A 27826-nucleotide genomic window follows, 5' to 3' on the forward strand; every position below is an offset into this window, starting at 1 on the left:
CTTCTTTGATTTTTTAAATTTTAGATTACTATTTACAAATCTGAATGTTATAATGCTATGTTTAAAAACACTTATTCAGTATTGAATAGCAAGATATATTTAAAATATTTAATTTAAAAGAAAATCTTAGTTAAAACAATAAAATACGATAAACTTGATAAAATGACATGAAATAATTATTAGAGTTCCGTTATTTAATAGCAATATAGTCAGTGAGTTACCCAAATGTACATATAAAGAAGTTTTTATGACTAAAAACTATTTTCATCAACCCTCTCAAATGAGCGTGAACAACAGTATTTTTTCAAGTATAACTCGAACGACGAGTACGATATTATTATATTATTTAAACGTTTCAAACAAGTCTGTTTTATTTGCTATTGAAATACGAAATAATGGTATTTGAATTGACGGTACAGGTTAACTGGTTATAAGTTCAAATTAAATTAAAAATGAAAAATGAAAAAAAAAACGAATTGCTATCATTTCATTATACATATTATACATATATATATTTGTGTGTGTGTGTGTGTGTGTGTGTTTTATAATAAAAAATTGATTCCTCTCCAAATCGATTCTCGACCGAGAAAAGCTTGGATTTAATGTGCCGGTGGGATACGATTTTTAAACCATGGTATACGGCGAAACCCGTTTGGCTCGAGCGGTTTCACATTAAATCTCTTGATCCCCCTCCCCCCGGAGTAGCATATTCGGCCATGGCAATCCGAACCATCCTTTTGGCCTAAACATGGGAGGATTACTCGAACGTCCGGCGAAATTCGCAACGAGAGAAACCAAAGCTAGTAACGAAATTCTAAAGTAGTAATTCCCATATAAAATTATTGTTGTATTTTTATTTCCTCCATGGGATGATGATATCAACCACGCGTATTATAGTGATCCAGAGATCTTCAACTGACCCAACACTCGTCAAACGCTAGTCCGTCGGCAACCTCCAATTCATTAGGATTTCTTGCGCATATGAACCAATAATTTCACTGGCGTATGACCCGACGGATAACAACATGTTGTTTCGTGTGAAATCGGATACTGACGAGACACCTGAATAATTACAATGAATATTCTAATCCCGAAGCGACCATTGGCATTTATCGGCGATGCGTATCGAAACGCTGTCTGCGTCACGCAAATCAACATGGCTGTGACACAGACCCTTTTACATTTTTATCTAAAAACAAAATCACAAAACCGAAGAAATTTGAATTCGTAGTTATTTTTTTTCCTAATGCAGAAATATTTTATTTTAAGTTGAAAATATCTATTTTTTTTTATTTTCTCATAATCCATAAATCCTCAAATATAGTAATAACAATATAACAAAGGTTTCGTAAACACTAATAAATTAGGTTTTTTCCATGCTGTGAATACTACTTATATGCCTACGATAAAATATTTATGATGTTTAGCAAATACTTTTTTAATTTTCTAAATTCCTTTTTTTCTATACTTATTAAAATAACAGTAGATTTTAAGTAAACCTAAAATTTAGTGTTTATATATTTCTACATATATTTATTATACGAAAGTCAGCAAGTACTTGTTCAATAATATTTCAGTACATTAAACTTTTTTCCAAATTTCAATTACCGGAAAGGAAAATATTGTGTTTATTTTTTTTCACGGTTGGTACACAACTGAGTTGTATTTTTTCAGGTAAAAAAGGTAAAAGTATGCAATCACATCACGATGCACCGAACAAACACGACCCCTTGCAGGGAGATTGTGACTAGATTACGTTTTAATGTGTTTTTTTTTAATATCGGGTCGATCGCTTTTCGGTTATTGTAGAGTGTAGACAATAATGTATACTCGTGGTTTGCATAAACAAATACCTGTTTTTAGAGACGACATATTTGTGCTTCGCAATAATAATAATAATAATTATTATTATTATTATTATTATTATCGACTGAATATTATATTTTATCGTAACACTGCTGCATTGAAGTAGAAATCAGCTTAAAATTAATCGGAAACCACAGCTTTAAAATTAATTATAAATGAACACCTCTTCGTCCGTAGTATTGAAATTGGAATTTTTCTACAGCGCATTACACTTATATCGTATTTTCGTGCAATAAAATTATTAGCAAATCGGATTTACAAAATAATAATGTTTTTAGATATTTACCTATTATTTACCATTTCAACAGCATGTAAATCATACGAACGCGAGAATCCAAATGCTGTTCTACGATCCTAATTTAAAATCAGCTTTTCTTTTAGAAATATAATAATAGATGTGTAGACGGGTATGGCTAGTGTTTCAACGCGATGCTGTTGCAGTCGTTGTGGAAAACATTTTTTTTTTATTTTTGTTTCTCTAGCCAGAAAAACGTCACGTCCAAGATTGTGGTATTAAATGCGGTTTCCCTTTTTCATGCAATCCTTTTTGCATTACACTGCAATGCGATCTTTCCGGTCGTCGGTATTCCTCGTCGGCGTGCACCAGCGTACACAACCCGCACATCACCCATACACCACAGCGAACATTTATTTCGCCCACGTCCCATTTGTTTACGAAACAGTGCAATGCGTTTGCGGCCGATCCGTTCGGAAGTCGGTGCGTTTGATTAGCGTCCTAAAACGTCCCTGTAGGTACAGGGAGAAATGTATTTTCCGTCATGTGTACTTGGATTAATAATTTTTATTTTATGTTCTCAAGCTACTCATCGGTGGTGAGCTGTGAACAGTTTGGTCGTATATTTTCAAATAATCTGTCGTGATATTTGGATTTTTATTTTTTATTTTGTGCCATCCTGGAGAGTAATAATACTGTCGATAAACGAAATATAATATGATTTTATTTCCAACGTATCCCGCGTGGACCGTACGCCGATGACGTACTGTGGTGGATGACGTTTAACCCCGGGGAAACAGTTTTCGGTTTCTCGGACGCGTACGCCGCAGGTATTGAAATGAAATCCCATTAAACATACTCTGTTTGGTATTCAATTCCCTTCTCTATTGATTTAACAACAATATTGTTGGCAGAGTATTAAGCAATGAAACCAATATCATAATAATATACATTAGGTATACAATATAATATACATTGATCACCAAAACAGCGGAATATTGTTATAATTTCGCATAATTTACGTAATCCCATTCACGAAAAAGCATCCAGAAATGATTCTAATTCCGTTCCACTCCATTAAAGTAGATACCAACCACAATATATTATACTCGGTATTATACGTCTTATTGATTATTAAAGTTACATTAATATGATATCTATATAAATTATTGGTATTTTTAATTTGTACCTAGGTAGTCATTATATCTTATTATCGAGATGTCAGTGTTATTTTTAAACAAAATGTCTTGAATGTATACTTCTATTATTTTTGTTAATTTTACAATATTTTTCCATTATTCACCTTTTTTTTCCAACTAAATTGATTTCTACATTTTCAGTATACTTTATAAAACTCATTTTAAATATTTTTTTAGTTATCTGACAGATAGGTAAATTTTCTATTGTGCCTAAATTTTTATCGGTGTATGACTGCTCCTCAATATTATCACTCGGCATCTTGAATAAGTAACTTAAATAATAAATTTAACACTGACTTCTTAAAATCAGTAATTTATTTACAATAATATTGGTCTTTACGTAATTCGATATGTACTATTTTTCGTTAAATAAATACACTAAAAAAAAACAAATAAGGGTAAATTACTAATAATTAAGTTTAAATTATTAATTATAATAATATCTAGTTACGGTTTATTGTTCATGCATTTTAGGAATCATTGTTCTCTGTTCAATCTTACGGGACAACAATCAACATAAAATCAATGAAACGCGTAAAGTACCTAGCGAAAATACTGATATCGGTGGTTTATGTCACAAGGACGATTTGTTTCACAAATAGTCACATTATATACCAGAGATATCGTCTTTGTTCTTTAACATCTTAACTCATACCGGTAATAACACTATTTGTCTATATCCGATCTAATGATTGATTACAGTTGAGTTTGTTATAAAAAAAATAAAAACCGTAAGAAAATGAAATTTCAAACGTCAGCTACTGTATTCTAGTGATACAATCATCTTATAAAATAAATAACATCTTTGGAATACTTATATGCAATGTTATTATAAAAAGGAATTTTAGTGAAGTTATTATTTTTGAACTAGATATTACGTGTAATGCATTATATTAATAAACTTAAATTCACCATAAAAAAGTTAGATGTTATGTACCTGCATATATTGCAGTAAAAACTACGCAATTTACATTATACAAATAATATAATTTTGATTATTATAATTAATGTTCAATTTTATTATTATAATAATATATTAATATATTACATATATTTTCAAACAAGTTTAATGTTGTAGATTCTACAATGTAAAATAAGATTACAATTAAATAAAACCTAACTATGGGTTGTATAGAATATGGTTAAGTTAATGGTATGTATACAATACATACTATACAAATATCTTAATTTTAAATTGATAATAAATTTATTATATTATAATAAAGTGATTTTTCTTTATTCAACAAATAAGGGCAAACGATTTCATTTATAAAAATAAAATTATTTTTTTCATAAAAAAAAACCAATATTTTCTTGTTTTATAATTCATCCCTTTCATGGCGTGATTAAATCAAGGTTTAAGCTATTAATATAGTGAAATCGTACCTATAGATATTAAAATACTATGACAAAATATGTATGTATTTATAACTTAACTATTAACCATTTTTAATGTACAAATCAACAAATATTTGAAAAGTATTTAAATGCGTATTGGATAAAAGATATTTTTGATATTAAAATTGTTTTATCTAGATAAAAGTTACACATTGTACGTATTAAATTAAAAACATTAATTTAATTCGAGCTCTAAAATGTCTTACATGAAGACTCGTTTTTAATTTAGAGTTTAAAATAAAACAAGTTACTGTATTTGAAATCTAAAACGACTAATTAATTCAATTATTAAATACAATAATTATCTACAATTTATTAAATAAAAAATGATTCATTTTTTTATTACTACTTATAAAAAAGCTATTGTTAGATTCTTTATTTTATACAAAATAAAACGCTATATTAAAAATAAATTGTTAAAACGTTTTTTAGTACAACTATTGTAATGTATTTAATTAGGTATTAACATTCAATGTGAAATTTGTGATGTGTTATGTTTACAATATTGAATGATTAAAATGTTTAATCGAATCAATTACAATGTAATACTATAGCGTACTCATATTTAATACCGTCATTTTATTTTATAATTTTGTATAATTTTTTTAGGAATAATACTAATGGATAGTTTTTAATTGAAAAATCATTAATCAACGACAATTAAATAATAGACGAAAAAATATACTTCATATATTATGTGATCATTGTAAATTGAGATTGTTAAACAAAGAATCATATATTTTTTAGCGTGGTTATTAAATAATAACCATACAACATAATTTAGCTAATAAGTTTGACTAATTTTAACATTGTATTATATCTTTATAAAATACTAATATGAAATACCATTAATAATGAAACAATATTTTTAGAACAACAATGATAACTATTTTAATAACATTATATCTTTTGTTTTTTATCATAGATATTTTATACTTATATAGTTATATTTACAAAGTGTTTTATGAAGAACAAACATTTGACCTTTAAAGTGGTAGGATAGTATACAATTTAAAGTATATTTATCTTCATGGATCACCCTATGTATTACGTAGGGTTTAATTAATTATTTAGGCCATGTTAATATCTCATTTTTAAGTTAAACTACCTAAAAGATATACATTATGTATATATCCAATTTTAATAATGTAAACAATTGAAATATAATAAATATAATATAATAATTAACATAAGTTAATAATTTTAGGTTCAAAGCTATTATGTATTGCATGATTAATTCTTGAAGGATGTACAAAATATTTCCCATAAAATATTTTTTTTGATTAAAAAACCTACGAAGTTTTGAACGGTAATTTATTGAATTTACAAGTAATCTTCGATATATGTTCAAATAAAATGCAAAAGCATAATTTTTTAATTAATCGAGTTACACACATAATATTAATAAGTATTCAACATTAACGATAATTACAAACTATTTTTCACATTTTAGTGTTTTAAAAGAAATGTAATGCCTTCGTCTTTGAATAACTGAATTGAACAATTAGTAATTTTGTTAAAACATAATATTAATATTTTACACAAAAATGCACACATATTATAGTCATGTGTCATTCTATTAAAAAATAAATAATATACGCATTATAGATACGTGCACATATTAAGACATTTTTTAAATTATATAAATTTAAATCAAATTTTGATGATTATAGTTTATTAAAAATAAATTATAATTATAAAATTTGTTTTTCTATTATATTTTAAAAAATATCAATCGATAACTATTATCAGTTTATCTGGTAACTAGTAATTTTCTTGATAACAAAATAAGATAAATTGATGTTTAATATTATACATTAACATAATCGTATGATATGTATTATGTATTTTTTTTTAAATTTATGTTTAGATAGTTTTAAGCCATAATTTGAAAAATAAAATAATAATACTAAAATCGATATCATACGTCGTCAAGTATATTTTGGATTAGTGATATTATCACTAGTCAACTAAAGATAGAATTAATAAAAACCTGTTGAATTCAAAACTTATTATTTTAAAACTCTGAATAAATTAGTCGATCCAGTGAAGTTTTATAATGTAAATACGCTATGCAAGGCATATTTTTTTGAAGGAACATCAAAGACAGTTGGAGTCAGATCTGGACTGATATAAGACAATCTAACTTAACACATTTTTATACTTGTTTTAGCTCTTGAACAGTTTAAAATAAATAAACAGAAAAAATGTTAAATGAAGTATTTGCAGATATAACTCTTTTAATGTAACATGGATGATATCGTGGTACTTGATGAATCTAAGATATAATTAGAAAGATATATAAGAAAATTTACCGGAATAATTCAAAGATAGGCCTTCAAACACATTAAGATAAAATAAGATATTATATGATGATAAGTGATAGGTAGAAGTCCGATGATATCCTAAACTTAAGTATCGGTCGAAATTATCTTTTTAAAAATTTTAAGTTTTCGAAAAACCTAGATACTCAAATTACAAAAAAAAAATCCTTGTGAAATTAATTAGAATGCTTAGAATAAGAACCAGTTAAGGAAATCACATTATAAATAAGCATCGAAATTGCTTTGAAGAGTTACAGATAGAAAATATACATAACCTACTTATGCATTATCTTCAATGGACGCAAGAAGTCTAGTACTAGAAAATTTTGAAAGTAAAATATTAAAAAAAAATTACATATCTATGTTAAAAATTATAAAAGAAATAAAAATAATATGATTTATTCTAGCACATCGCAAAGTTAATTTAAAGTACTTACTAGGTACCTGTCAGGTTTAAGATGTTTGACTTAATCAGTTGTTTACTTAAAATAAATTCCAAAATTAAATAAATAAATAAATAAATGAATAGAAAATTTCAAAATGTATCTATGAAAAAATATTTCAAAAAAGCAAAAATGCTTTAAAAACTTATCTATTTCTAAATCTAATGTAAATATAATATTTTAGTGTTAATATTTTTTCAATTTTCTTGCAGGTAATTATTTTCTGTTCTGACGTGTATACAAAAAATAAAATAAAATCGATTCTACTCAATTTAAAAATTGGTGTTGTGAATAAAATTTTTTTCTGCTTAATTATTTAGAAAAGTTCTAGTAATGAACTCCCAAAATACCAAATAGATATTTTTTCCTGCCAGGAACCACAGTTTTAGTTAGAAGTTGTAATAATCAAGGTTAACCTTAAACGTTAATTATTGGTTCGGTTCTATAATTAATTTTTTAACTTGGTTCACGATAAACGTTAAATTAAGTTATGGTAAAAAAAACAGTTATAGGTATAACGTTATTATTTAAATGGTTTATTTTACCAAAAAAAAAAAACGATAAAAATGTTTATGTTTTTTAAAAAATCACCAAAAAAACGTTAAAAAATTGTAAGTTTTAAAATGGTATACTTAAAAAATGTTATAAAATTATTCGTTCTTATACATTTAATCAGAGAACGTTTTAAAGTTATACGTTCTCATTTTTGAATTTCTACGTGAACGTGAATTAATACTAATAATTTCACTACTCTAAAACTTAGACAGATATAAAATCTCAAATAAATAAATCACCAAGAATGCTGAAAACAGAATTTTTTAATTTTAATGATTGTAATTGTCGATGCTTTGTCGATGAATATTTTAATATTTATGTTGTAATGACATATTTTAGGCGCGTTAATATATATCATTACAGTTTTCAATAAACTCGTATTTGAAAAATAATATAATAATTATTTAAAGTTAAAGTTAAAATTATAAAAAGTAATTTAACTAAATAATTTATTTTAATATATATATATTTATTATTATTTATTATATTTTGGTTTATTTGTTTACTAGTTATTGATATAAATTATTGATGTTAACCAGTCGAGATGTCAAATCAATAACCATCATTAGTTTTGCACAAAAACTGTGTAATAACTCATATTATAATATTACGCATATTTATTTAAAAGAGTAAACATGTTGATATCAATGACAACATATATTTACTTTCCACAGAAAGTCAAAAAAAAAAAGTCAAATCGCTTCCGCACCATTATATAATAATATATATTATATAAATATATATACAGGGTTACCATTATTTAACCAACATTTAACGTATTGCAAGTTTATGACATGGTTTTTGATAAATAAATTAAAAAAATCACATTATAACATCAATTCATCTTAACTGTTTCCATTCGCAGATTAAGACTTTGACTGTCATAGTTTTAATAACATTTTTGTTCTCGGTTCTATGGCAGTTCTTCAAGAACGACCTTTACTATGGTAGTATAAAATGAGTAACATAATCCATATTTGTTTTGTTATACTGAAATGCAGCTGACAGGAAACAATCACGTCGGAAAACACCTGAAATAACATGATCGAAATTACGCTGTATGAAAAATCGTATAAAACCCATAGACTCTGCACTAGACATCAATTTTGGTTTTATATACTGTCAGCAGTAAAAAGTACTGTTACAAACAAACAAAATGACGGTTAAAATATCAGTTTTTGTTGTCGTTCTGGTACGTATATTTTAATAATAACTATAGTTTAGGAAATAACTTATAATAATTCTAACCGATTAGATTATGTTGCTTATTGTTCATACTATTCATTGTATTTTATTGATTAAGACAATCATTTAGTGTAGTAAGATATTTTTTTGCATAATATAAATTTTAAAATTGGAATATTTTAAATTTTCATTTGAATATTCATAACAAAATACGCATCCCAAACATGAATTTTTCTAAACATTATCTTAAAATAATAATAAGTATTTTAATCTAAATTTCCATTTAAAAAAATAAAATATTAAAGATGTAATTTAAAAGTTGAATTAAAGCAATATAATATACATATTACATTATTATTATATGTCAGTTTCACATTAAAATATTGGGTTCTATTATTTTTCTTAGATTGTGGCTTATGCCTGCGCTGATGTCTACCAGCCATCAACATTATCAATGTCAATGCCATATATGCCCTACTATCCAATGGATGTACCTGCCTACAACGATTACAAGAAAAGTATATACACTCTAAACCAAGCTTTAGCCAACATATGTTTTAATGCTCAAGGTGCATACGACTACTATTCGTTATACAAAGACCAGCCAGGCCTTAACCTAGAACTAAAAGAAAACAAAGTAAGATTCGAAAAAGCTTTAAAACACTTTGATGACAAGATGAATGAATACCGTCAAGCATTATTGAACTACAAAATGTTATTAGGATATAAAAACCAAATGCCTGTATCATTGGATGACAACATTCCCATCGACCCTGATTTATTAATGTAATTTTTAAATATTACATAATTTTAGTAGTTTATTAATAAATTCGTTTACCACATTTTGTCAAACATAAACACGTGTATTTTTTTTTTTAATCCTGAACGATTAAGTTATAATTTCCCAATTTAAAATCCTATACTATTATCGACATTTATGGCATATTATCACACAAATGTTAAATACCTTATTAATATTGAATATGTATAAAACATATGAAAATATATTAGTCATATTAATATGTGAGCGTTAGCCAATTTATTATTGTCATACAAATTAGTCAATACTTAAACGTGGCTCTATCAAGTGATTAATATTATTGAGGTGATACTAAATTAAGTTAATTAAGGAATAAATAAAATGTAATTAGAAATAACACTATTATTTATTTATAAATTTCAAATGTTGATATTTTTACACAAATTTTAGTGGAAAACTAACTATTCTGACGTTTTATTAGAGCCAGTCGCTACGATTTATTGCACCCTACATCAAAAGCATCGTTTAATTGAAAAATAACAATTATTATTTATTTTTCCTGGTTTTCATTTACTATTATCATTAGGGGATAGAAAAGAATCTCTGAGAGAATTTCTTGTTTTGTGTCTTTCTCTTTTTAATTTTATTCTTTAAGAATTTTTTTTAATTGAAATTTGTCTATTTATTTAAAATAAATAAATTACAGTTAAAATATGTAAAATACAAATATGTACTATTTTTTTGTATTTTCGTATGTTTATAATATATATAATATATACATTGAAAAACAAACTTTACTGTTCTATGAAAAAAAAAACATCACAACGAATAGTATATATTTGTTTAAAAAAAACAAGTTCATTTCGTTTTTTTACCATCCTAATTTACATTATACATTATTGATCATATAAGTGTTAACAGTAGTCTGAATATTTAAATATTTAAAATTAGTTAGTGAATAATACTTTAAAGTTGGCAAAGTAGTTCTGACCTGGATCAGTTGGTTTCAAAAAATAAATAATTTAATTGTATTGCAAGGTTATAACCCTGTAAATCTTTTAATAAGAATACACTACTGACTACCGTGAATTGAAAGTTATAAGCATTAACTGAAGAATATTTATTAGACTTTTAAAAATAATGAATGATATTTCCGATTTAAAATATTATTTTAAACCTGATTTATTAAACCTAAATGTATTTTATTTTTATTATGTTCTAATTAATTCAAAACTGGAATGTATATTATTTAATAAGCGTGATGTACATTCAACGATAGTAGACACAGGAAATTATAATACTGATTATATAAAGCATTAGATAATAATAAAAATGCACAACAGTGAACTGTACTTAGACCTTAAAAAAACCTTTGATACAGTTAACCATGAAATATTATTAACTAAATTAAAAAATATAAGAATTAATAAGATAGCCTTAAAATGTACAAAGTCATATGATTTATCTTCACGTTCTCAGTATATAAAAATTATAAATACCTAATACTAAAAAATGTATTTTATTGCTTTATTTAAACAACACTAATTTCCCCAATATTAAATAATATTTAATTTATTGAGATAGTCTTAGTACAACATTCTTTCACCATCTAAATATAACACAAATAAAAATAATTAGAATTATTTTGAATAAAAACTACTTACCTATTTAATAGTTATTATTTATTTATTGAATTTAATGTATTACCAATCAAAGAACGTTCCTATAAATTATAAAATATCTTTGATTTTCATAGTCAAAAATAATTTAACGAAAGCATATTATTTTAATAATAAACAGAAGGTATAAAACTAACAATATTATTATTTCTGGAACAATGAAACCCATCACTCAATCGTCATACTCATACGTAAGAAAAAATATATATACCTATATAATTCTCTGTCCTTAAAAATTTGAAATTTGAAATGTGTAAATTTTTAGATAAGTTGAGATAAATAGTTGATGCAACAAACAATGAACTTTATGAAAATATTATCATGATTTTAGTTTGTTTTTCGAGATCCGTGTAAATATCATATTCATAGTAAAAAAAACATTTTTTGGATAAGTCTTCATGGGTATACTCATTGGGGTGCATTATTCTGTTGAAATAAATAAATAAATTATCATAATAAAATTAACTACTGTAAGCACTTAAATATTGTCTAAAATATTTAATAACGATTAACTCAGATAGAAATAAACACCAAAGGTGTAACTATTCCCAGATAGCAAGATAACATTTTTTAATCGTTTATTGGTAGGTATTAAACATTACGACAAAGCAATGAAGACAGAGTAAGTTAAAATTCAGGCTTATCTGAAAAATGATGAACGTTTAAAATGGTCTAGTTACTACTATGATATATACATATTGTAAACAGCTACAGCATTTTAACATAACTGTCATGGAGGAAATTATTAAAATGAGCTATAAAATCTTAGATAATTATATAATGGTACACAATATCAATCGTTTAGTGATGAAAAATGCGAAGTGTCATAAATGTTTACAGTATTAAAATAAAAATTGTAATTGATTTTACACTGAACGCACATTTGATATTACACGTAAATTATGTTCGAATAAAATATTCAATTATACTTCAACAATAAGCCTATTTATATTTTACTAAAAGATCGTTTCATAATTTTTAGTTTTTTCCAACAAACTAAACGAGTCATTGAGTTGAGTGGTAGCAAATAATCATCGGCATAAAATTCACTCAACTATTGACTATTATCAACTAAACAATAATAATATATTCCATTTAGGTTAGGTTGGTCCAATTATGGTGTAAATTAATTTATGTGCTTTTAGGAACAATATTAAGAAGAATATTATTTCATAGTACTAATATTATCCCTAGAAAATTAAATTAGGCTTCGTTACATTGTGATACAGTCATAAAACATTTATTATAGTTTATTTATAGTTTATGAATTTAATATAATGCTTAATATGACGACCAAAAAAAATATTACTATTAGTTACCCATTTCCAAATGCGATTTTATGTTGTTTTATAGGCCGAAATGTTCGAATAATTTCTTATTAACGAGTGAATAAATATATGTGTTATATAATATAATTTCCATTCTATAACAATTGGTCATACTATATGAATATAAAAATAAAAATAAATTATTTTGTCCAATGCATAACTATGGGTTGAGTGCCAAATTCAATTAAAATTGTCTGAATCATAATATTATAAAGAGTTTTATTTTAAGAGATAATACGTATTAAGTATATAGCATAATTTTTCTTGATGATGATTTTAATTTAATTTTAATATTTTAAATAAATATTTTAATTTTTAGTTTTATGATATGAATTTCCATCGAGTAAAAAAAGGCATTTTTCAATATCCACAATAAATGTTTTTTTAAATACTTTTTTTAGAAAGGTTATAAAAAACCACAAATAAAACATGTCTTCATATTTTTAAACTCTTCAGGATATTAATATGTATTTACAGTTAATATTTTTCGTTTTTAACGTATTAAATTGATTTGTTATTATAATTACATATATTTAACAATACATGATTCAATCTATAAATTATTTAGTATTTTTATTATTTTTATTCATAGTTTTTTTAAAAATTAAAAAACAATTAAGTTTATCGTTTCAATACAAAAAACTCATATGTATTTTTTTTTTTTTTTTTGTTTAATCATACAACATACACATTGGTTGTAAAATAACCAATAATGCTGAACGAATAATAAAAGATTAATTAAATAATTAATTTGTTGAAGAAACCATCCAGTAACAGCACTTCAGTTACATGTTAAATAAAAATTAAAAATAAATCACTTATGAGGCCTCAACCTATTCATAATTCAAACTAGTAGAAAAATATATTTGTTATTATTGATTTTTATTTTATAAGTATTTCTCAGTGTACTTTTTACAATCTGCAATAATAGTTTATTTGCTCAAAATTGTCTATACCTGCATAGTGCACATACAAATCAAATCATCTAAAGACAACTTGAGTCGGAGACTGGATATATTCAAATAATATTAACATTGAAATGGGAAATTCATAACCAGTCAATGAAATATTACAAATTAACTTAATCTTTTCTCATACATATATAACAAAATGTATTAACAGCTAATAATATTACTAATAATAGTAATAATTAATAAAATTATTACCTGGGATCAACCCCATTAAGCCAATAGTTGTTAAAATAGATTTAGAAATTATACTGAATATTTTACTAACGAAAAAAATGTATCCATAGGGTATCTACAATTATTTTGACCAATCGGTTAGTTATAATTTATATATATTTAATATAATGTTCCCATTTTATAAGTAAAGTTTTAAATTAAAAAAAAAAAAAGTGGAATTAATAATAGTTATAAATTGAACATGAAACAGTTTTAAGCTGGATTTCGGTATTTTTAATCGCTTTACTACTTAAACAAAAAAAGCCATAATCGTGAATCTAATAGCTTTCTCAAATGTATGTTAAACATAATGTATTATTATTAATTTAAAAACATTTATTTAAGCTAAAAGGAGAATTTAAAGAACTTTTAATTTGTTTTTAAAAAATAATCGAAAACTATTTAAAGACTTATTGGAAAATTAAGTATGTTTTTTGTTTCAAATTCAGTAAAACTATATTCAAATTTCTGATATACTAAAAATAAATAACTGATTAAATTTTCATAAATATGTATGTGATTTTGATTGTCACGAACTTCACGTCATAGCTATAATTCCATATTGCCAATATTAATTGTATTTCCATGTGCATTTAAAAAATATGCAATGACGTTTCTGTTTGTCAAATTTTAATATTTGACTAGTTAAACAGAAATTGTTAAGTTCAGAAAAACATTCAATCATCCATCATTAAATTATCCGTTATTTAATACTATATAGGATGTTCCATTACACAGGTCAAGGAAAATTATTTTATTTATTTTTACTTTTCCATAACAAAACTAAAATTAAATATTTTACAACATTCAATGTACATAAATAAATATATATAAACCTTTCTATGTACTATAATATTTGTGTTATAAGTTTCAATATTCAACTCGCTTATTAAAATAAAATGATAATTCTAAACCACCACTAATTACTCTTAGGAATTAAATTAATACAGTTGAGTCCATTAAAAATATGTTCATGTTTTGAATTATTGTATTATGTACCCTGTATAAACAATAAAATGAATACCTGTCAAAATATTTACTATATATACATATATATAGACATACATATATACAAATATTTTGTATTCGTAAAATATTCGAATTTCACTTGTGTCAACAAATTAAAGAGATCAAATGTAAAACGAATCGTGTATATATATTGGGAGAATTCGAATATGTTATTCATTTAAAATCAACATAAATATCTAATTCATTTGTGGAAACTCAGCCAACAATGGCTTTCAAGAAAATTTCAATGTTCGCCAGTTTAGTGGTATGTATTTTTTGTAGTTTATAAATTAAAACAATAAACCATTTTTAATATAAATATATATATATAAGAAAAAAATTTATAACAACTTATAGAACAATATAATAAGTATTATAGCAAAATAAAAAGGAGGAAAGTAGATAACCGCTTTGCTGAACTATGTGAATGACCTCAGCTAGAAGTAATTATTTTTAATATAATATGTGTTAAATTTGAATTTGATGATAAATCATTGCATTCAAAAACGATTCTAAGCAAATATGGTCTATCTGCCTATATTTTACATATCTATTTAAAAAAATAATTTTATTATTAGTTATGTGGTCTGTTGAACTATTTTTTTTATCGAAAACATTGCATTTGAAAATTTCATTGTTTGAATAAAACATAATATTTGTTAAAAGTTTCAAGTACCTATAAGTACAATTTTTAAATTATAATAAAATAACTAAAATCCTTACTATTTATTTAAATATCTAATTTTAATATTGATTGACATAAACACAATATTGTGACTAAACTTTCTGATGAGGTTTATTTTTCAACTTGAAACAATATTATTATCAGACATTTACTTTAAATGTTAGTAATGATTCACTTAGCAATATTTATTAAGTAGGTGTTCAATTTCATTGTATTATAAAAATATCAAATATTTGAAAAAAAAAATACATTTATAATTTTAGGTGTTGACCATCATAAGCTACAATGTACAAAACATTAATGCACAAACAATGGAACCATTAATAGACCAAGATTTTAGTCAAGTCAAAGCCGCTTTGTTTGAAATGCAAGAGGCTGAATATAATTTGATGAACGATTCACAGAAATTAAACGACATGCAAAAAGAATATTTCGCAGGAAAAGTTGACTATTCTGCTGTAGAGCGGGCAAGAAATGAACTAATCAAGTCTAAAAGCAAATGGCTCATAAAAGTATTACGATATCTACATGCAACAAATGAATTTGAGCCTACAGTCAATTATCAAAACTCATATCCTCAAAATATTTACCGTACCATGGATGACTTAGATAATTATAAAAATTATAATGAAATGCCAGTCAATCTCGGCAACGCTCCTCAACCACCAGCAATATTAGTATAACACTTATTTTAATTCTTTGTTTTTTTTTTGTCTTTGATGTATGTGTTTGTTTTTCTATTAATCAAATGTAACCGATTTCGAATTAAATAAAACAAATGAATCATCAATAATTATTCATTAATATTTTGTCAAAATTAATATTATTAAACTCCTTTAAAATTCCTTCAAAAAAAAAAAAAAAAATAAGAATTTTTCGAGTATTATATCATTCTTTTAGAGAATATTATTAATATATTATAAATATCTACATAGGCAGCTGGCTAATTCATTAATATATAATATTTTAGTGAGATTTTTGTATATTAAACAAAAATTGCTATTTATTGATATGGTATTTTGATTTAGTGCGCCATGCATTAAATAGAATATGCTACTTACATAAATTATTAATGAGGTGTAAAATAAAATTCAAAAAAAAAATTTTTTTTTATATTCAACTATACACTCTACTATAGTACTATATTTCTAATGGATAACCATGATACACAAAAAACGTATAAATAATATACTCGTGTCATCTTAATATCTAATAAAATGATGAATCATTTAATAAATTAAAACAGTCTAAACATTTAAATCAATTGTCAAACACCGACGAATATTTAAAAACCGAAAAGCAATGGTTGAAATTAAATCATAAAACACCTAACAAGCGTATATATATATATATATAATGTCTACTGCGTATATTTTATGTGGACATTATAATGTGAATAAACATAATATACTATACTTTACATTATATCTATAATACAGTAATATAATATTTTATTATTATGTAACATTTATCTACAGATAAGTTTACACAAAACAATCTTTTCTTGTATTTTTCATCGTCATTTCGGGCACCTGCAACACTGTTTCCGGTTTTTTTTTCTTTTTTTTAGGGCAATAAAAACCACACATGCCGGACATGACATAATAATAATACAATAATATATTTCGCACAATACACATGTGAGTTTTCATACACAATTCATTCTAATACGGTGCCAGCATTATTTTGTCGGCAGTCAATTGACTTCTATTGACTGGGTTTCTCTCGCCCAGTGTATATCCGGCTAAGATGTTTGCGTTTGTGATCTAACTTTCTGCTTGTCGCCGCCGTATTTACATTTAATTAGGTATACACGAAACCCGGGAGCACCGCGTATCGTATATTATATTATATACTGCGTGTGTGCGTGTACGCGTAACCGAGGTCGTAGCCGTTTATAACCACATATTATATTGGACGCACGCTGAAGGGTATTTCTGCGTAGTCGGACGACAATATTATAACCATATTACAATGACTCGAAAAAAATTCGATATTTTTTTTTTGTTTTTATTTTCATCTTGTCCACACAATATCGTGATACGATGTATACGCACTGTGAATACAAATGCCGTTTGGTGTTAAGTATTAGAATATTTAAAACACAACTAATAAATAAATAAAAAACAAAAACACCAAATCAGGAAAATTTAAAAAAAACCGAATCGTTGAATATTTTCATAGAACATTCCACCATTTAAAGCAAAAAAGCTGTGTATTTCGCTATGGTTATAATCACTGTATGGGGAAAATAATTTTAAAAAACTAATTGGACACTATGAATTCAAACTACATTTTATTCAATGAATGACTGACGGCAACCATTGCCATATTAGGAACCGTTTTATGGTAAAAAAAAAAACTTATAATATCGATTACATATGACATATTTTTTTTAAATTGTGCAGACAACTGAAAATACTTACTAAATAAAACGGTTCGCTTGTATTTTTAAATTTTATCGGTAACATGTAAATTACTATTATCATAATAATTATTTTATAAAATTGACCCATAATAATAAGTCAACTTATTATAAATTCAAACATTTAATTTTTATTATATAATATGATAAAAACTACAAACATTTTGATAATCTAAACAAGAAAATATATGAAAAATATAAACCAATAACCGTCAAGTGCAAATGACATTTGGTATTAATGACTAAATTATAAAAAAATAAAATTGTCTATATTATGACTGAAATGACTCAATAAAATGAATCACTTGAATGTTTAACAAATAATGTTTAACTTCTTATCAGTAAAATTCATTAATTATTATTTTTATTATTTTTTCTTTTGTTTTTTATGACACCGATTCACATAATAAGTCGTATTATATTCAAACATTTAAAATTGTTCAGTAAAAACTTTTTTTGTATAGTTAGTTAAAAACTTCAAACTTCCTGATTATCTGAACGAAAAAACGTTTGTAAAATATAAACCAATAATCATCAAGTGTAAATAGTAATTACAATATTATGAAAAAACTTTATTTTTTATTTTTATGAAATTCTTTACACAATAATTAAAATTTTTATTCTTGTTCATAATATTTTAATTCCAATAGGATTATATAATATACGCCATACGTTGCATGTAATTAACAATTTACTATTAAGCACGTGAAGTACTAATAATACTTAATATTTAATATTCAAAACCGATTATAGTTAATGCATATTAATAGATAACGAAACATTCTATACATTGGTAACATTACTTATAGTTGCTACTACACATTATTATCGCAATTGAAACCTATAATTGGATAACTCATCTTTAAACGATATTTGGTATGTTATCACTATTTGTAGCAATTTTAAAATATTGTAGCTACCTAAGAACAAATATTGAATTAGCATTATAAATACGTTCATTATTTGTTGGAAAAACAAACGCATGAAAAGGTACAGCTTAATATACAAAACGTAGTTTTAATTAATGGTAAACAATGTTATGGAAATAGTAAAGGATAAAAATGAGTATAATAATACTGCAATAACAGTAAAAAAATATATAAAGTTTATACTAGGATTACGGTTGCATATTATAAACATTAAACTAGGTATTTTATTTTGAATCCGATTTCACGTAGAAATGATTGAATGCATTTTTAGTGTCCACGTGATACATTTTAGAAACTGTCATAGGTGGAGTCGACGGCGGAGACGACAAAAGTTGTCAGAATATATATTCATCCCTTATATATGTTAATATTCTTCAATTTCCGGACTTGTGATACAAACTGAGTAAATAATGTGTCTAGAATATAAATATGTGTTGCTTTTGACGTATATTCATATTTCTGAACATTTCTTTATCGCAAGTTTTATCATCATTTTTTTCTTATAATTGTCGTCGTTATATTTTTAAATATCATCTTCTTAAAGGACATAATATAAATACAATAGGTACGATTATAATAAATGTATTATAACAAAATATATATTTTTACTAACTAAAATTAAATATTATTTACAAAAAACAAGGTAATTTATAATGAATACTTTGAACAAAAACCTATTCAAAACGATTTTTAATTATATGTTCAACTTAATCAAACAAGTGATTTGATCAAATAAAGAAAACTTGTATTGGTATTTATTATTAATTTAATAACTCCCATGTCACGTACTGGTGTTTGCAAATATAGTGTGTGTGTGTGTAAGAGAGAGGAGAGTGTGGCATAAAGAAAAAGTGAAGTATCATTGATATTATATATTTTTATTAATAAGTAAGTTCATGCGCAGTAATTAATCATAACGAATATATTATTATTACGTATGTGATATTAATTACCAATATGACTTATACGGTTCAATCGGGTCATTATTTTTATAACACAACATTGTACCATACTGTAGATACAATATATTATTATATTATGTCTTTGATTTCGGTGTGGTATTTAAACCGCAGAGACGCATTAGCACAATATTTCGCTCGTACATTATACATAGTCCCTTCAAATTTATCTTTCGGCAGTGTATTATAATATAGTGCGGACAAATACTAAAGTATATATATATATAGCTACGCATAATGTTATATTAATATTCGCGCGTACAACTTTCAGCATAATATTATTAAAGTACCGAGTGGGATAATACAGAGGAGTGTTTAGTCTGGTTTTCGCCGATTAATAAAGAATGCGTTGCGACCGTATTCAGCTATGCAATAATGGGTTTTTTAGTTTTTATTGTGTTCGACGTTCGGGCGTACAGTCGCTTTATAATTATGTTTACGATCGCTTGTTCTTCACACGCTTATTCGGAGACAAATCATTATTGTTTAAAGCCCGGACGGACCTCTGTGAACCCCGTGTAATTGTTATCAGTATTGCGTCGGATCGATTTTATCGTCACGTGTTAATACGAAATAATATGAGCCACAGTCTCGCCCGGACACCACGATATACACAAGCGGTCGTAACAATATTATCATAAACATTTAACACGACGACGCGGATAATATGATCCGATTATATTACTATATAATAATATCGTGTTTGACGGTTTTTGTGGTATACATTTGTCCGTTTTTATTATTCAGTGTTCGTCGTCATGATTTACATTTGAATATCGCATTTTACCGTAACGTTATTGTGTATTGGCTATTATATATTATTATTGCGGAATGAAACGATAGCACTGCGCACGTCGTAATGGCAAATTGACGACTACCGGTGTAAGATGTATTTTATATGTAGACAAAAAAAATTTAAAACGCCCTGGGGACTCAATTATACGCGTTGGTGCGTTTTATCATTTATATTTTTCCCATGGCGCCTGATAACTGATTAAGTTCAAACGCCAGTTCGCGGATACCGGTCATATGTGTACTTATTATTCGTGTATAAATATTTTAGTTAGATTTGATTGTTTACTGACTCGCTACAATGTACGTAACGTTCGCAGAAATGATGCGTAGGTATTTTTTTTTCATTTTTTGATGGATATTTTAATTTAAAATAAACAGTTCCTTTTTTATTGATTTCTATGTACAGTAACGTTAACTTAATACGCCCAAACGGCGATTGCATTAAATTAAGGTTCCGGTGATGCTAAAATGAAAAAAAGCGTTGCATTAAAATGTATACACGTCGGCGTACCATGTAGGTACATTATATGATAAGTATATATATATATATATTGTGAAAATAGTTTTTTTTTAATTCATTGTAATTGAACATCAAACAAAAATAAAGCGCACTTTTTAAAACCCGTCCCATTCAATTATATTAATTATGCGGTTGACAGCTGTTTACACTAAACCCAGCGTATATGGGTCAGAGAGTTGAAGATAAAAATAATAACAGTAAAAAAAAAAATAATTTTGGTTGATGTAATTAAAGATCGACCGTTACGATAATTCGGGTATAATTCCCTTATAAACAAGAAATGGCAATGTCCTCCACCACTGCCACAACTACTCAACTACCTCCACGCCACAACCGCCATTGCTACTGCTATAATACGCCGACGGACGGATTAAACGAAAAGATTCGAATAGATATACTGTTTTTTTTATTTCTTTTTACATTATTACTATTATTGTAATTATTAGCGTACATTTTAGACCGGACCAATAACAGCCATAAAACGCATCGTCGGTGGTCGTCCAATTAGCGAACGGCTCGCGGCCCCGTTTGACTTCGACAAGAATAATTATTCGCAATAATATAATAATAACATTACAACGTGCCGAACACATCGGGCGAGATTTTTACTAGCGGAACGCGCGTTAAACCGATGTGACAGTCCCGTGACTCGCACTCCCTCTATGTGCACTACAATAATAATTATAATATTATTATTCTGTGCATTTTATGCGTTGTGTTGTCGCCGTACATGATCGCGCAGAGTAGGTAACAAGTTTTGCGATTCCGTCGACTGCAAACCTTTCGTAGTGCGCGAGAGTGTCTCCTAAATCACTTTGCCGTTTCCCGTACGCACACGTGAAAACGACATTTTCCCGGCACATATTTATCGTACGTTTTTATATTTATGTCAGTAAAAAAAAAAACATTTACCTGTCCCAAAACTTGGTAAAATTTACCACCGTACCACCCACTCCTCGCCCTTGCCCTCCGACGCGCTCGTCTATTTATCTGCGACGAATGTTCAAACTAAATAATACGTACCTATACTAGTTATGACGCCAAAACAAAACGCGCGCACAACAATAACAATAATATATATATGTATTATGTAATAATATTCTTCGGTAGTTTTGTTGCCGACTACGCGGGGAGACTATATATACTACACTGCCGGCCCTCGAGAACAAAAGGCTTTCATTACACGAGATGCCGTTATTATATAATATTACCATTCGTTTATTAATCCATTCGTTCGTTCGAACGTAAGTAAAACAATGTTACGCGAAAGTTTTCGGCACTACAAAACTCTTCGCGATGACGGGCCTACTCCACTGCTGCAGAGGGCCATATTATATAATATACGTTTTGACACACGTTTCTCGTCATCCAGACACTTGGACTCGACCGAATAAGACTCCGCTCACGACGTAGGTACAAGAAAATACCTATACATACACTGTAAGTTGTGCACCGACGGATTTCAAAAACTCCCAAACACGTGTCTCGTCTTTAATCATACATTATACGTTACATACGCACCACCGAGTTAATCATTATTACCCACCACTATACAATGTCATACAATATTATTATTATTATCATCATTAGACACATAGTGCGTTCATAATAATATACGCCATCTCGTCAAGCCGACGTGTCACGCGCTTACGTTGTCCCGATATCACCCCGTGCAGGACCGCGGTCGTCGCGTGTCCGTGTCGTGTTTGAATTTTTTCTCATAGCACGTTATAATAATATACCGCATGCTACCGGTTATTAGTGAACATTATATTTTCTCAAAATATACAAGTCCTTTATTAGCGCTTTTATCGTTTTATTATATCGTGTACTGTGGTATCGTAGACTGTGTGACGAATTTTTATTCAATTTTTATTTATTAACATTATCGTAGAGTATACCGACCTTCATACATAAAAAACGTATTACTTATACCTATTTGTTCGACTAAAAATAACGATCGATTTCTGTGATAATCTCGATTACATATATAAGTGTACCTTTTCTACCTATGTATTGTGCGCCGTATTTATTAGGCTTACGGCCGATGTAATCGGGTTTTTCTTCTTAAATCCTTTTTGAACGGCTTTAAATCTAAACTCGTTATGATTAAAACTTCTACAACCTATACGTGGTTTGTCAAATGATGTCACCGTGTAGCGTAAGATATTACGTCATTATAATATTCCATTAAAGATTAATAGTAATAATTATTGATATAATTATTCACTTTTAATAATCGGTAAACTAATAAGTATGATGCATCGTAAAATATATTCGCAACAATCGTAACCGTAACATGTTTTAACACATTCAATATGAAAAAAACCGTACGATTTATAAATAAAATCATCCTGATATTGATTTTCTTTTACCAATTTTTCCATTGTACTTTGTTTAAATTATATCAATAATAAATTCCGGTTAGTAAAACCAGAATATTTGAAGTAAAAGGGTGCGAAGAAAGATTGATATAAAACACATTTTTTAAAACAAAGTGGTTCTACATCGCAAATCGTTTACATCCTTGAATTGCAGTCGAGAAAATAGTCCCGGGAGTCTCAGAAAAAAATAGAAAAAAGATAAGACTTAACGCGAATGCAATTTCTTTCTCGATTTAAAGTTTAATGTTTAATGCCAATTTAATCTATTGTTTTTAATTTGTTTCTTACGTACAATTTACCAGATAAGCATCATTGCTAAACTAATTTTATCTGTTTTGACACGTATTCTTACATATCAGAAGAAAAACAACAATAAAAAAAAAAGTTACCACATTAATTAATAAAGTAAGGTTTGGATATAATAAAAGTAGAGCTAATAAACGTAAAGAAATAGGTTAATTATAAACACGTCATTGACTTATCATTGTGATATTATTATTTCGTCGACAAATATCATGATTTAGAAAACTAGTTTCAATGCTATAATGAATAAATAAATTGAACAAAGAAAATATTAATTAAAATGCTAATTGACTCAAATTTAAGTTGAAATTAGTTTCAAAGAATTTTTTTGGTAGATAAAAACTACGTCAAAACAAAATTATATTTCATAAGAATAAATGAAACTTTCAACTCAGCGAATATTTCAACTACTGCCATCACAATGGGATAACGCGTTGAACTTTTAGACACCGAATAGCAGTGAATTATCTAAACAATAACTTATATTTATTTCTTTTTCTCGTGAAAATATATGATTATTTAATAAGTCGAACTACGTAACGAAATAACTACTTAATCTGTCAACGATAATTATTTGCAATAATTGTTGGTATGTTGTACAAATGCAGCTAAAATTATCGAATATCTGTTATGAAATAGTTTGTAATGACATAATATTGTTATAGATGGTTCGGTTTATCGAAGAATAAACCGTTTTACTGTCGGACGATTAAAACAGTATTTTGTTGTACAATTCGAACTTGAAAACTAAGTTCATATAGTTAAATTATTAAGGAAGGCACGTTATATTAGACTTGTTTTGTACAGACCAAGGGAATAAAACAAAAGTATTATTATTATTATTATTATTATTCGTACGAGATTACTTTTAAGTTTTAACGAATTCCGTGACGAGGAGAATTTGTCATCTATCGTTTTTCTACACAATTGTGCAAATGAAATTGTTCATTATTATATGGTGCTTTTTTGCTATTCATACATACTATTAACCGTCGTCGAGTGGTCTCTACGTCTCAGTAATAGTACTCACCTATTCCAGCAGCGACGGAAATTATAATTGCAGACAGCGTGGCCACGTACCACGTCACTCGCCGGTCCGCCATCGGGGACCGGAGAAAATCTGTGAAATCGATGAGTGTTCTTTTCAAAAATAGTTTTGTCTTACTTTTCGTATGAATTACGGATGGTTTTATATTTTCAGGCTAGTTTCGTAATCGTTCTATGTTTTCGCGATAGACGCTCATTTCAGTGAAGTTTGCAAACCCGCAAAACGTGCGCGATAAAACGATAATTATTACTGCCACTGGCAGTGCGTGATTTTTAAAGTGGTGTGCATCGCGTAAATAAAAGCAGGAAAAGTGAAAACACACACGTTCATGAAAAACGGCAAAACAAGACGATCGAATAGTACGACGAGAGGGGAAAAAACGTGCTCGGAGGGTCCGGGCGGAAAGGCGGCGCACTTGGAACTCGCACGCGTTTCAAGGGACGTCAGCCAACGATGGGACCGGCGACGAAAGCAGAAACCGCCATCTGACGGCCGGCAGCGGCCAAACATTACGTGCGGTGGCGACCTTGTTGTACGCCGCGGTGGGTTTGTTTTATTTGTTTATTTGTTTATTTGTTTATTTATTAGTTTTATTTTTCAATCCTAACCAAATTATTATATCGTCGTTAATATTATTTTTTAATACGTTTTTTTTGTCATCAATTACGCTTTAAATAATTAATTGACTCGTAAGTCCAAAAATAATATTGATTAGTCTCCAACAAACAGATTTTCATAGATTTACTCGGAGCTAAGTTTCCAAATCGAAAATATTCACTCGATTCCTATTCCTAACCTAACCTAACGTGCAACATAAATATGGCATAATTATAATACAAAATTATAAGCTATTATACAAATTAAATTTATTAAAAAAAAAAATTGTTTTATCGTTTTTAATTGTATTATATCGTATAAAAACACCAACTAATCCATATTTGAGACGGTATAGTTAATTGTCATTTGACAAGACATTATATTTTAATTTGTGAAACTAATATTATATCATGTTATAACGTGTAAAATATACATATTATATTATTATACCTTACTTTTAATAAATAAAAACGGCTAAGCTTTAAAATACAAATCTATATAGAAAATTGCAAATTTAATTCAATTTATAAATTATCAACATTTAAACTACGTGTTCACTCAAAGATCAGCTTTTTTAAAATTAAAAACGTTTGATGTTATTTGGTTTTTAGCTTTAAACTATTAAAATAAAGTATCCAAATATCATGGTGGTTACGTAATTTGTATACAGACAGTATAATAATAATATGTATATAAACTGTAATAATCGTTGAAATAAAAGTATTGCATAAATATACAGTTTTAAACGAAATACTTGTCCTGGTACTGAAAACTGAATTTAAATATTTCAACGCACTGATTTTTTCATGGAATGTGGTTAACTGTGTTTTAATATGACGTTTTATTTTAGTATGTTTGATAGTAATGTTTTTTTTATAAATTTGTAATTAAAATAGTGATGAATAAAACTTTAGCAATAATTTATACAGGTATAAAAGTTGGCTCTTATTTCTGATCCCCGTAAACGAAACGTCAAACGCATGGTTTAATGACAGTCATTTTTTTCTCTAAAACATTTAAGGATAGAAAATAATAATTAGACGATCGATTCTAGAAACTAATAAAAATGTATTATTATATGAGAACGAAATTATTTTAAGAGATTCATAGGCAAGTCGCGGACAATATTATACAGTATATAACCGGGTCATGTACTCATGTTATCCATAGAGCTCAAACCAACAGCATACACTAGCATATAGTGACGCAATAGAATAATTAATAATGTTTTAAATGGACTGTTGGAGTGAAATACGTATAAATTTGTCTAAAGATCGATGTCGTATTATACATACAATCCTGAATCTATTAATATAGGCTAGTAATTGCATGTTAACTTGTGACAGGGCATAATGGACTAAATTACTATGTACAATTTTTTCTTTGAAATTAGTACACATTACCATTTTTAAAAAATGAACTTTTTTTAAAAGCCTTCTAGGATATTTTATACCAGTTACTATAAATTTCCAAGTAATAGTTAGCACTTCCAAATCATATTATACTATTATAAAGAATAAATAATTTGTCTCTTAGGGAAAAAGAACATTAAGATGAAGTACCTTACGCCTATTTCAAGAAAAATATCATTGAATATTAATTTATTTGATATTATTATGTTTTTTACTTGACCTATATCTGTAAACATAAATAATATAATATAAGAATATATAAATATTACATTTATAAAAATAATAAAATACTTACTCTACTGTATAGATGGTTTAAAACGAAACTCGTCATTGAGTAAGTCATAGTAAATTGTAATGAATGAATGGGTAAGTTATATTTTATTTCAATGATCCCTACTTGTATACGAACAACAATTTTAATATGAAACAATAATCCAGCATCTAAGAATATTTTATATTATATTTATATTATTAAGAGTAGTTAAATAATTTAAAATGAATTTCTATATTGCTGTATTGTTTTATTGTAGGATAACTAAAAAGTCTACAGCGTCCATTTAATTTTCTGAAATAAGTTATTAAAATTAAAAAAAAATATATACGTT

The 27826-nt window shown here is 26.7% G+C and overlaps 3 protein-coding genes across 3 annotated transcripts in view; 2 read left to right on the forward strand and 1 right to left on the reverse strand.

Annotated features, from left to right (window-relative positions):
• Positions 1 to 25655, reverse strand: part of LOC132929107 (uncharacterized) — a 147088-nt gene extending 121433 nt beyond the window's left edge. Inside the window, exon 1 of the mRNA XM_060994217.1 lies at positions 25195 to 25655. Within this exon, the coding sequence (XP_060850200.1) occupies positions 25195 to 25267 (73 nt within the window). The 5' untranslated portion in view covers positions 25268 to 25655. The remainder of the gene's footprint in view (positions 1 to 25194) is intronic.
• On the forward strand, positions 9060 to 10063 carry LOC132929117 (uncharacterized). Its single transcript, XM_060994228.1, has 2 exons — positions 9060 to 9212; positions 9612 to 10063. Exons 1-2 carry the CDS (start codon positions 9177 to 9179, stop codon positions 9993 to 9995), a joined length of 420 nt encoding a protein of 139 aa, XP_060850211.1. The 5' UTR covers positions 9060 to 9176; the 3' UTR covers positions 9996 to 10063.
• LOC132917658 (uncharacterized) lies at positions 15270 to 16642 on the forward strand. Its single transcript, XM_060978497.1, has 2 exons — positions 15270 to 15429; positions 16113 to 16642. Exons 1-2 carry the CDS (start codon positions 15391 to 15393, stop codon positions 16530 to 16532), a joined length of 459 nt encoding a protein of 152 aa, XP_060834480.1. The 5' UTR covers positions 15270 to 15390; the 3' UTR covers positions 16533 to 16642.
• Positions 25656 to 27826: the final 2171 nt, after the last annotated feature.

Source organism: Rhopalosiphum padi, chromosome 1 (genome assembly GCF_020882245.1).
Source record: "Rhopalosiphum padi isolate XX-2018 chromosome 1, ASM2088224v1, whole genome shotgun sequence".
NCBI lineage: Eukaryota > Metazoa > Arthropoda > Insecta > Hemiptera > Aphididae > Rhopalosiphum > Rhopalosiphum padi.